This window comes from Stenella coeruleoalba, assembly GCF_951394435.1.
Source record: "Stenella coeruleoalba genome assembly, chromosome: 7".
NCBI classification, from domain to species: domain Eukaryota; kingdom Metazoa; phylum Chordata; class Mammalia; order Artiodactyla; family Delphinidae; genus Stenella; species Stenella coeruleoalba.
This window is the reverse complement of record NC_137153.1, coordinates 23,065,920-23,078,331: the sequence shown is the minus strand read 5'-3', so window position 1 is coordinate 23,078,331 and position 12,412 is coordinate 23,065,920. Positions and strand designations below refer to the sequence as shown.

The following is a 12,412-nucleotide window of genomic DNA, read 5'->3' as shown; positions in this document are numbered from 1 at the left end:
TCACAAGCAGGAAGAGGGACAGGGCTAGCACTGCCAACCAGCCTTAGAGCTGCTCTCAACAGGCCAGTTGCTCTCCTACTGTCAGCCCAGAGCCCTCAGGCCACTTGAGAGAGCCAGGGACAACAGCATAGGACAAACTGGGGACCGTGTCCACCCAGGGCCAAACAGTTACTGAGGGCCTGATGCCACCAGGTCCTGGAGAAACCAACTCACCCTGTCCATGCACTTAGGGTCCACACCACCACCTAGAAGAGAGGAGGCATCCGCCTGAGCCGTGGGGAACGCCCTCTTGCAGCACCTCCCTCGCCAGGGACAGTGCCAGGGACAGGGTGTGGGCTGGGGGCTCAGACACTGAACAAGGAGCCCCGGGCCTGGTGACAGGGAGGGGGCCATTCCAAACCTGGAGAACCCTCGGGGAGGGAGAAGAGAAGGGGGAAAATGAAACCCATGTAAAATCTCTGGGGGGTTCTGCTGAACGACCCTCTCCCCTGACTCTTGTCACCCAGTCAAGGTGCTGACCACCTCTCTGCCCTGGCTGGGGGTCCTAAAGACATTAAGAACTGACCCTGCTCCCCGCCCACCATACTTGGCCAGGGGGAAGAGGGGACCGTCGCTGAGATGGGGGACTCATGCGATCCCGGCTTCGTAGGAGCAGGTGAGGTGGGAGGTGGAGGGGGATCCCGGGGAACAAGATCAGAGCCAAGCCAGGAGGACTGGGGAGATGGAGGAGGGGGCCAGCACCTCCCCCTTCCTTCCCAGAACCTCACCTTGAATGCAGAACCGCCAGAAAAGATATATGATCACCAGCAGCAGGAGACAGACAGGTGTAATTACAGCTACAACTCTGATCACCAGCTGTGAAGTGTCTGAGGAGGCAGAGGGAGTGGTGGGCAGTCTTGGGCGCATGGTCACTGTCTCACCAGGAACCGGGGCCTCCCCACTGGCCTGGGTACCTGATTTTCGGTCCACACATTTGAGGTCACTGAAGGGGTTACAGGGCTTGGCCATAACCATCCCATCAGGGCACCTGGGTACAGACACAGGGAGGACATGGAGGGGATCCGTCAGGGAAAGCTGGCCAGGTGAGGAGAAAGAGGGAACAATCTCTCACCCAGTGTTCCCTGACAAGACAGTGGAGGAGGGACGGGCTCCTACTGTCTTCAGGGCAGAGTCCCTTCAGTCCCCCTTTTTGGGGAGAAGGATCTGGGCTTGTGCACTCCAGCCCCCAGGGCTCCTGCTGAGTGTTCAGAGCTGCCCCTTCAGGAGCTGGGCCTTCTCTGCAAGGCCTGCACTGGCCTCCCTGGGCTGCAGGGGAAGCCTATGTGAGGGGGCATCTCATCCAAGTCAAGGGTCAGAAGGGTTTGGGCACAAGCCAAGCCTCATCCTCCAGTCAAGCTTTAATACAAGGATCCTCTTGTCCTCCACCTGTTGACTCTTCCTACCAATCGCAGCCAGCACTGGAGCGTCAGAGGAGAGCAAATTACTATTGGCCCCTATGTCCCTAAATAGGAAAGATTCATTCCCTCTTATTGGGGGAACAAGGGCTGGATGTGAGGTCAGCTGAGTTGGCTCAGGGCTTTAAAGGAACCTTGAAGGAGCTACATGCTCAATCTTATTATGACTTGGCTGTGGGCACTTTTGTATTCATGGGCCCTTTCCTGCATAAAAAAATATTAAAGATTCCATTTTATGACTGAATTGTTATAAAGATGAATATAAGCCCAGCTGCATTCTACTCATTTTTTCCCCTCTTGATATCTTTTTTTTAAAGAAATTAAAACTTCTGTTGACTGCATCATGGATCTAATCAGTGGCCTATTGTGTCCAATAGAAAAGCCGACCTGGCCAAAGGGAAGTGGTGCTAAGGAGGTGTGGGAAGATGCAGGGGGCAGTGCAGGGACATGCAGATGGATGGGGAGGGGCTGCTGCAGGCTCAGGAGACCCCACCAGCACAGGGACGGAAGCTTCCCTGGGGCGGAAGCGAGGCTCTGTAGTGTTTCCCTTGAACTGTTGGGAACCACCTAGGCTCCCACGTCTCACCCAGTGCTGCACTTCTGGCAGAACTCAGGTGAGTCTTCTTCATGGAAAGTTCCAGGTTTGCACTGACACTGTGTGTCCTTAGTCGCCGTGCAAGGGGTCCTCTCCTCTTCACCTGAAGACAAAGGATAAGGTTTGGGGATGTGTTTCCCTTGCGTGACCCTCGACCCTTCTTCACCAACCAAACACCCACCCACTCAGCTCTCCTCAGTTCACTGTAGCTTTGGGGGTCAAATTCTGCAGCAACACATGTGGGGCACATAAAGGACAGCCCCTGTTCACCTGTCACCAATACTCAGAGGTGTGAGAAAAGGACCATGATTCATTATTTAATGCATTAGGACAAGGAGGGAAATCTTATAGCTCACAGGGTCAGTAGGAAGGGCCAGGTATAATCTGAGAGACCCTGGATGGAGAGGAACCCTTGGGTGACTTCCCAAAACCTAGCCCTGCTGGAGAGGTAGAGGGGCCCTAAGTTGTAAAGGCTGAGAGAGGCCAAGTCTCTGCCAGGAGCACAGAGCACAGGGCTAAGAGGGGCCTGGCCCAGGACTAGACCCACGTCAAAGCTCAAACCTAGCACTTTTCCACTTGGCCAGGCCTTTTCTTATGCTGTAACTATACATATCCCATCCCTCTCCCCCATCAAAGGACAGATTACTTTCCCACCACTTTCATCTGATGATTTAAAAGATTTACATACTATGTGGCATGCATTATAAAAATAATTTCTATTTTTTGTATTGACCTAAGACATAATCATAAAACAGGGTATGATGAAGACCAAGAAGGACTGGAATTGGAATCCAGATGTCCTGATTCCATGTTGGATACAATTCCCACCTCATCATGCCTGCACTTGTTATGGGTCCCCATGTTCTGTACCTGATTTACAGATTGTACATGGTAAGCAGGAAGGGAGCATATTCCAGTGATTAGTAAAGTCCACTCCATTTGTACAGGATATACAGTTTTCTCCACCTTCTGATACATGGTATCCTGGGAAGGGAGAGAAAATCTGGTAAATGAATCCCCACAGGATTCCCAGGGGCTGGCAGTGGTGACTGGGAGACTCCTCTTTTGGCCATCAACAGAATCCAAATGGGGAAATTCATTTTACCTGGCATCAGCCAGTTCATCAATTCTGCATCTACTATATACCCTTGACTAACAATGCAGCATAAATATATTACAAGTCAATAAAAAATTCAAATATTATAGGAGCCACGTTAAAAGAGCAGAAGGAAACAGCTCAAATTAATTTTAATAATGCATTTTAATCAATATATTCAAAATAATATCACTTAAAGATGTAATAAACATAAAACAGTCGAATATTTTACATTCATTTTTCAAAGTATGTCTTAGAATACAGGGATTATTTCTCCCTTACATCACTCACTATTCGGAGTGGCCATATTTCAAGTGCTCAGTAGTCACATGGACCTAGTGACTACTAAATTGGACAGCACCATCAGGTCCCTAGAGAGTCACAGAAGAAAGTCTTAATCCCTGTCCTCAATGAGGTCCAGGTCAGTGGAAGACACAAACAAGATCAGAAGTAATATGACAATCACAGACAAGCCTTCAGTTAAAGTTCATGCCATCCTCCAAAACAATGGAAAGAAAAATGGGTCCTGTATGTAAAGAGTCAAAGAAAGATCCAGAGAAAGTGTGGCTTTGTGCCTTGGAATACAGAGGCATTCTCCAGGCACTGAGGTGAGACCTTGCAGGAGCTGCTGCTGCCTGGGAACGTATGTCCCGAATCATACAAAAATTGTTTTTGGCTTATTTCACATAGCACAGGTTTTTGAGGTTCATCCATGTTGTAACATGTGTCAGAATTTCATTCTTTTTTCAGGCTGAATAATATTCCATTGCATGTGTATAAAACATTTAGTTTATCTATTCATGCATGAATGGACACTTGGGCTTCTTCCACTTCTTGGCTATGATGAATATTGCTATGAACATGGGTGTACTAATATCTCCTTGAGACCTCATTTTTAATTCTTTTGGATATATACCCAGTAGCAGGATTGCTGGATCATATGGTATTTCTAGTTTTTAATATTTTGAGGAGCCACCATACTGTTTTCCACAACAGATGCACAATTTTTACAATCTCACAACAGTGTACATGGATTGCAATTTTCCACCTCCTCACCAACACATTATTTTCTGTTTTGCAATAGTAACCGTCAAATTGGTATGAGGTGATAACTCACTGTGGTTTTAATTTGCATTTCTCTTATGATTAATGATGTTGAGCATCTTCCCGTATGCTTGTTGGCCATTTGTATATCATCTGTGAAGAAATGTCTAGTTAAGTCCTTTGCCCATTTTTTTTTTTTTTTTTTTTTTTTTTTTTTTTGCGGTACGCGGGCCTCTCACTGCTGCGGCCTCTCCCGTTGCGGAGCACAGGCTTGGGACGTGCAGGCTCAGCGGCCATGGCTCACGGGCCCAGCCGCTCCGCGGCATGTGGGATCCTCCCAGACCGGGGCACGAACCCGTGTCCCCTGCCTCGGCAGGCGGACTCCCAACCACTGCGCCACCAGGGAAGCCCTCTTTGCCCATTTTTAAATTGGGATGTTTGTCTTTTTGTTCTTGAGTTGTAGGATTGATTTATATGTTCTAGGTATTAAACCCTTATCAGTTATTTGATTCACAAATATCTTCTCACATTCTATTGATTGTTTCCTTTGATGCACAGTTTTAAATTTTGATGTACAGAAAGTCCCCTACATACGAACATTCAAGTTGCGAACTTTCAAAGATATGAACATGCTTTTGGATGTCCAATCACGTAAGTTAGTTCATGTGTTTGGCATACATCGTCACGTGCGTGCATCCTCTACAAGTGGTTGTGCTTTTGTGTATTTTATTGTACATACTATATAGAATACAGTAGTACAGTATCTTTATTTCAAGCCCAGGATGTCCGGAAGCAAGCATAAAAGCAGCAGTGATGTATCTGGTACTAAGAAGCGCCAAGCGATAATGATGGAAAGAAAAGTGAAAATAATTGAGAGAGTGGAGCAACAAGACGAAGAAGAAGTAACTGAAGAACTGAAGAGTTTCATGATGCAGGAAATGGCAAGGGGATTTTCTTTACTTGAGGAGGCACTGTTAGTTTTTGAGGCACAGGATCTGAACGTAGATTGGTACACAAAGGCTGCAGCAGCCGTTCAGAGTGCAATCCAGGACTACTGTGTCATCTCTGATGAGAAAAAAAAAGGGCTACTACCCAGACATCACTGGATCAGTTTTTCAAGAGGGTAGCTAGAATTAAATCTAGCAAGGAATGCGAACCTGCAGCCAAAGGCCCCAGGAATGATCTCTGCCCATCAGTGGGCTGGCACTAGCCCTGTGAACACCTGGGCCCCAGCCCTGCCCACCAGCAGGCTGACATCAGCTCTGAGACATCTTAGGCCCCTCAGCCACTCTCTCTGGGATCCAGCCACACTCATCAGTGGGCTGACACCAGCTTTGGGACACCCCAGACCCTGTAGCTAGCCATGTCAGGAACTGGTCCCACTTCTCAGCAGTTGACTCTAGCTCTGGGACCCCTGGTCCCACAACCAGCCACCCTGGGACCTTGCTCCAACCACCAGTGGGCCAGAACTAGGCCTGGAATTCCTGGGGCTCCACAGCCAGCCACCTTGTGTCCCAGCCCTGCCCACCAGTGGCGAGCAGACACCACATTAGGCAGGGACTAGCAGCCAAGTGGACTGAGGGCCAGCCATGCCTACCAGCCCACCCATAGTAGTCAGCCTGCCACAACAGAAGGGCCCACACAGCACACATGGGGGCACCCCTAGAGCATATAGCTCCAGTGATGATAGGGGAGTGTGCTGCTGGGACATAGGACATCTCCTACAAAAGGTCATTTCTCCAAGATTGGGAAATGTAACCAACATACAAATATATAGAAATAAAAACAGTGAATTAGTAAAATGAGGTGACTGAGGAATATGTTCCAAATGAAGGACCAAGATAAAACCCCAGAATAATTAAGTGAAAATAGAGATAAGCAACCTACCCAATAAAGAGTTCAAGGTAATGATCACAAAGATGATAAAAGAACTTGGGAGAAGAGTGAATGGACACAATGAGATTTAACAAAGAGTTAGAAAATATAAAGGAGAACCAAACAGAGCTGAAGAATATAATAACTGAAATAAAAAATATATTAGAAGGAAGCAACAATAGATTAGATGATACAGAGGAATGGATCAGTGAACTGGAAGACAGAGTAGTAGAAATTACTCAAGTTGCACAAAAAAGAAAAAAGAATTTAAAAATACAGGACATTTTAAGAGACCTTGGACAACATCAAGTGTACTAAATTTGCATTATAGGGGTCTCAGAAGGAGACTAGAAAGAGGAAAAGGTACAGAGAACAAACTTGAAGTCATAATAGCTGAAAATTTCCCTAACCTGGGAAAGGAAACAGACATCCTGGTTCAGGAAGCACAGAGGGTCCCAAACAGGATAAATGCAAAGAGAACCACATAAGGACACTGAAATTAAAATGGCAAAAATTAAAGATAAAGAGAGAGTATTAAAAGCAGCAAGGGAAAAGCAACAAGTTACACACAAGGGAACTCCCATAAGACTATCAACTGACTCTTCAGCAGAAACTCTGTAGGGCAGAAAGGAGTGGCACAATACATTTAAAGTGATAAAAGGGAAAAAACGACAATGAAGAAAACTCTACTTGGCAAGGCTATCATTCAGATTTGAAGGAGATATCAAAAGTTTTACAGACAAGCAAAATCTAAATGACTTCAGCACCTCCAAACCAGTTTTACAAGAAATGTTAATGGACTTCTCTCAGCATAATAGAAAAGACCACAACTAGAAACAGGAATATTTTGAAAGTAAAAAGCTAATTGATAAAGGCAAATATACAGTAAAGGTTGTAAATCCACTTATAAAACCAGTAGGAAGGCTAAAAGACAAAAGAAGTAAAATCATCTATATCCACCATAAGTAATTAAGAGATACACAAAACAAAAAGATGTAAAATATGATGTCAAAAAAAGTAAAGATTGGGGGTTGGAGAGTAAAAATACAGTTGCACTGTTGTTAAACTGTGTTCAAATTTAAGAGAGCATCAACTTAATCATACACACACACACACACACACACACACACATAGATTGCTGTATATAAGCCTCATGGTAACCATATTTCAAAAATTTGTATTAGATACACACACGAAGGGAAAGTAATCCAAACAAAACACTGAAGATAGTCATCAAATCACAGGGAAGAGAGGAAAAGAAGAACAAAGGAACAAAAAACTACAAAACAACCCCAAAACAACAAAATGTCAATGCATACGTATCTATTGATAATTACTTTAAATGTAAATGGACTAAATGCTCCAATCTGCTGCTTACAAGAGACTCACTGCAGCACTAAAGACATTCACACTGAAAGTGAGGGGCTGAGAAAAGGTATTCCATGCAAATGGAAAAGAAAAGAAAGCCAGGGTAGCAATATTAATATCAGACAAAATAGGCTTTAAAACACAGACTGTTACAAGAGACAAAGAAGGACATTATATAATGATCAAAGGATCAATCCAAGAGGATGATATAACAATTATAAATATATATGCACTCAACATAGGAGCATCTAAATATATAAGGCAAATATTAACAGACACAAAAGGAGAAAATGGCAGTAACAAATTTAGTAAGGGATTTTAACACCCCACTTACATCAATGGACAGATCATCCAGACAGAAAATCAATAAGGAAACACTGACCTTAAATGATACATTAGATCCCATCTAATAGATATATAGAGAGAACATTCCATCCAAAAGCAACAGAATACACATTCTTTTCAAATGCACATGGAACATTCTCCAGGATAGATCACATGCTAGGCCACAAAAGAATTCTTGGTAAATTTACAAAAATTGACATTTTATCAATCACCCTTTCCTATCACAACGCTATGAGACCAGAAATCAACTACAAGAAAAAAAACTGCAAAAAACATAAACAAGTTGAGGATAAATAATACAATACAAAGCAAGCAATGGATCACTGAAGAAATCAAAGAGGAAATTTAAAAATACCTGGAGACAAATGAAAATGAAAACACAATGACCCAAAATGTATGGGATGCAGCAAAAGCAGTCTAAGAGGGAAGTTTATAGCAATTCAACCTCACCTCAGGAAACAAGAAAAATCTCAAATAAACAACCTAACCTTACACCTAAAGGGGCTAGAAAAAGAACAAACAAAACCCAAAGTTAGTAGAAGGAAAGAAATCATGAAGATCAGATCAGAAATAAATGTAATAGAGATTTTAAAAACAATAGAAAAAAATCAATGAAACTAAGAGCTGGTTCTTTGAAAAGATAAACAAAATTGATAAACCTTTAGCCAAACGCATTAAGAAAAAAAGAGAAAGGGCCCAAATCTATAAAATCAGGAATGAAAAAGGAAAAGGTACAACTGACACCACAGAAGTACAAAAGATCACAAGAGATTACAACAAATAGTTATAGAGCAATAAAATAGAAAAACCTAAAAAAAAAGAAAAAAGAAAAAATCCTAGAAATGTCCAATCTCTCAAGACTGAATCAGGCAGAAATAGAAATTTTGAAGAGACCAATTACCCATAATGAAATTAAATCAATAATTTAAAAATTCCAACAAACAAAAGTCCAGGACCAGATAGCTTCACAGGGGAATTCTACCAAACATCTAGAGAAGAGTTAACACTCATCCTTCTCAAACTATTCCAAAAAATTGCAGAGGAAGAAATACTTCTGAACTCGTACTATGAGGCCAGCATTACCCTGATACAAAAAACAGACAAATATATGGGAAAAATTACAGTCCAATATCACTGATGAACATAGATGCAAAAATCCTTGGTAAAATATAAGTAAACTGAATCCAACAATACATTCAAAGGATCATACACCATGATCAATTGAGATTTATCCCAAGGTTGCAAAGATGGCTCAATACACGATGTAATACACCACATTAACAAACTGAAGAATAAAAACCATCTCAATAGATTCAGAAAAAGCTTTTGACAAAATTCAACCTCCATATATGATAAAAACTCTCAACAAAGTGGATATAGAGGGTACACACCTCAATATTATAAAGGCCATATATGACAAGCCCACAACTACCATCATACTCCATGGTGAAAAGCTGAAAGCATTTCCTCTAAGATCAGGAACAAGAAAAGGATGCCCACTCTTGTCCCTTTTATTCAACGTACTACTGGAAGTTCTAGCCATAGCAATCAGACAAGAAAAAGAAATAAAAGGCATCCAAATTGGAAGAGAAGAAGCAAAACTGTCACTGTTTGCCGATGACATGATATTATACATAGAAAATTCTGAAGACATCACCAAAAAACTGCTAGAGCTCATCAATGAATTCTGTAAAGTTGCAGGATACACAATTACTGTAGAGAAATCTGTTCTGTTTTTATGCACTACCAATGAACTATCAGAAATAGAAATTACGAAAACAATCCCATTTACTATTGCATCAAAAAGAATAAAATAACTAGGAATAAATCTCAGTAAGGAGGTAAATGAAATGTACTTGGAAAACTATAAGACATTGATGAAGGAAACTGAAGACAACACAAAAAGATGCAAAGATATACTATGGTCATATGTTGGAAGAATTAATATTGTTAAAATGACAACACTACCTGAGGAAATCTACAGATTCAATGCAATTCCTATCAAAACACCAGTGACATTTTTCACAGAAATAGAAAAAATAATTCTAAAATTTTTAATGAAACACAAAAGTCCCCAAATAGCCAAAAACAATTTTGATAAAGAACAAAGCTGGAGGTATCACACTCCTTGATTTCAAAATATACTACAAAGCTACAGCCATCAAAACAGTATGGTACTGGCACAAAAACAGACACATAGATCAATGAAATAGAATAGAGAGTCCAGAAATAAACCCACACTTATATAGACAATTAATCTATGACAAAAGAGGCAAGAATATACAATGAGAACAAACATGCCTCTTCAATAAATGGTGTTGGGAAAACTGTAAGGCTACATATAAACTGGACTACCTTCTCACACCATATAAAAATTTAAATTCAAAATGGTTTAAAGACACTAATGTAACACCTGAAACCATAAAACCTTCAGAAGAAAACTTCAGGGGTTCACTCTTTGACATCAGTCTTAGCAATATTTTTTTGGATACATCTCCTCAGGCAAGGGAAACAAAAGCATAAACAAATGGGACTATATCAAACTAGGATATATTTTTTGATATAATATATATAAATATATATATTTTTCCTTTGGTCCCTCACTCCTCTCCTACTTGGATAACTGTGGTAATTCAAAAACTAATACATACCAATGAGTGCTTACCCCCTTGGGGGTGGTGCATGCATTTATCAGCTCAAAAGCAACCAGGTCAGCCTCCCCACTAGCCTCAGTGAGGGCAGTGCTGCCGGCTTCGGTGACTCTAGGTAACCTCGGCCCATTGCAGGCCCCATGGGGGCCATGACCCATTCAAATGTCTGCCCTATCAACTTTTGATGGTAGTAGCTGCCTGGACAGTGGTGACCATGGGTGATGGGGAATCAGGGTTTGAATCCAGAGAGGGAGCCAAGGAAAGCAGCAGGCATGCAAATTACCCACTCCCAACCTGGGGAAGTAGTATCGAAAAAAGTAAAAAAAAAACACAAACCCAACACGTAAGACATGATTCATCACATATAAGGGATTCTCAATAAGGTTATTAGCTGATTTCTCATTAGAAATAATGGAGGCCAGAAGGCAGTGGAGGGAAAAATACAAAGTGCTAAAGGAAAAAAAACAAAAACAAGAAACAACTTGTCAACCATGAAGTTCTATATCCAGCAGACTGCTAGCCGATTTCTGGATTTTGGACTTGCCAGCTTCCACAACTGCATGAGCAATTCTTGAAAATAAATCTCTGTCTATACATACAATCTCTATTGGATCTTTTTCTCTGGATAATTCTTACTAAAACAAATTTTTGGTACTTTGAGAGATTCTAGCAGAACAGAATCTTAAGGATGACGGGTTAGAATTGGTTCTCTAATCTGATTAGACTTAAACACACTGATGCCTTTATTTCCTATAATAAAGAGTGCATGGCCAAGGGGGAGGGGAGTGGGAGAGGGTTGGATTGGGAGTTTGGGAATAGCAGATACAAACTGGTATATATAGAATGGATAAACAATAAGGTCCTATTGTGTGGCACAGGGAGGTATATTCAATATCCGGTGATAAACCATAATGGAAAACAATATGAAAAAGAAAGTATATATATATGTATAACTGAGTCACTTGCCATACAGCTGTAATTAACACATTATAATTCAACTGTACTTCAATAAAAAATAAATTAAGAAAAAAGAGTGCACAGATAGTCCATGGATTGATGTTACAATAGAGGATATGCAAAATATCACCACTGGATCTTCTAATCAAATAAGAGACAAGGTCTCTTATAGGCACATGAAAAGATGCTCAACATTGCTAATTATTAGAGACATGCAAATCAAAACAATGAGATATCACCTCACACCAGTAAGAATGGCTATCATTTAAAAATCTACAAACAATAAATGCTGGAGAGGGTGTGGAGAAAAAGGAATCCTTCTGTACTGTTCGTGGGAATGTAAATTGGTACAGACACTATGGAGAACAGTATGGAGGTTTAAAAAAAATAAAAATAGAGCTACTGTATGATCCAGCAATCCCACTCCTGGGCACATATCTGGAGAAAAACATTGTTCGAAAGGGTACATTCACTCTAATGTTCATTGCAGCACTGTTTACAATAGCCAAGACACAAAAGCAACCTAAATGTCCATCAACACATGAATGGGTAAAGAAGATGTGGTACATATATACAATGGAGTATTACCCAGCCATGAAAAAGAACAAAATAGTGACATCTGCAGCAACGTGGATGGACCTGGAGATTATCTTACTAAGTGAAGTAAGTCAGACAGAGAAAGACAAATATCATATTATATTGATTATATGCAGAATCTTTAAAAAAAGTGATACAAATGAACTTATTTACAAAACAGAAACAGACTCACAGACTTAGAAAATGAACTTGTGATTACTGGGGGGAAGGGTGCAGTGGGGAGGGATAGACTGGGAATTTGGGATTGACATGTACACACTGCTATATTTAAAATAGATAACCAACAAGAACCTACTGTAAAAAAAAAATTTAAATTCAGAAGTAAAAGTGCAATTTCTCCCCTTTACAAAGTCTTAGAGGTTAACACTATAAAGAGTTTTTGATGAATATCCTTTTTAGACCTTCTCTTTTTTTTTTTTTTTTGTGGTAC

The 12,412-nt window shown here is 41.2% G+C and overlaps 1 protein-coding gene across 2 annotated transcripts in view; it reads right to left on the bottom strand.

Moving 5' to 3' along the window:
- Positions 1-12,412, bottom strand: part of LOC307188481 (tumor necrosis factor receptor superfamily member 10B-like) — a 47,189-nt gene that overhangs the window by 18,187 nt on the left and 16,590 nt on the right. Inside the window, exons 3-7 of one of the 2 annotated variants that reach the window (XM_079925625.1) lie at positions 2,920-3,033; positions 2,041-2,152; positions 954-1,027; positions 768-866; positions 214-245 (exon numbers count right to left, since the gene is read on the bottom strand). In XM_079925625.1, the coding sequence (XP_079781751.1) occupies positions 214-245; positions 768-866; positions 954-1,027; positions 2,041-2,152; positions 2,920-3,033 (431 nt within the window). Of the gene's footprint in view, positions 1-213; positions 246-767; positions 1,028-2,040; positions 2,153-2,919; positions 3,034-12,412 lie in introns of both variants that reach the window. The other variant, XM_079925624.1, reaches the window with a different exon arrangement.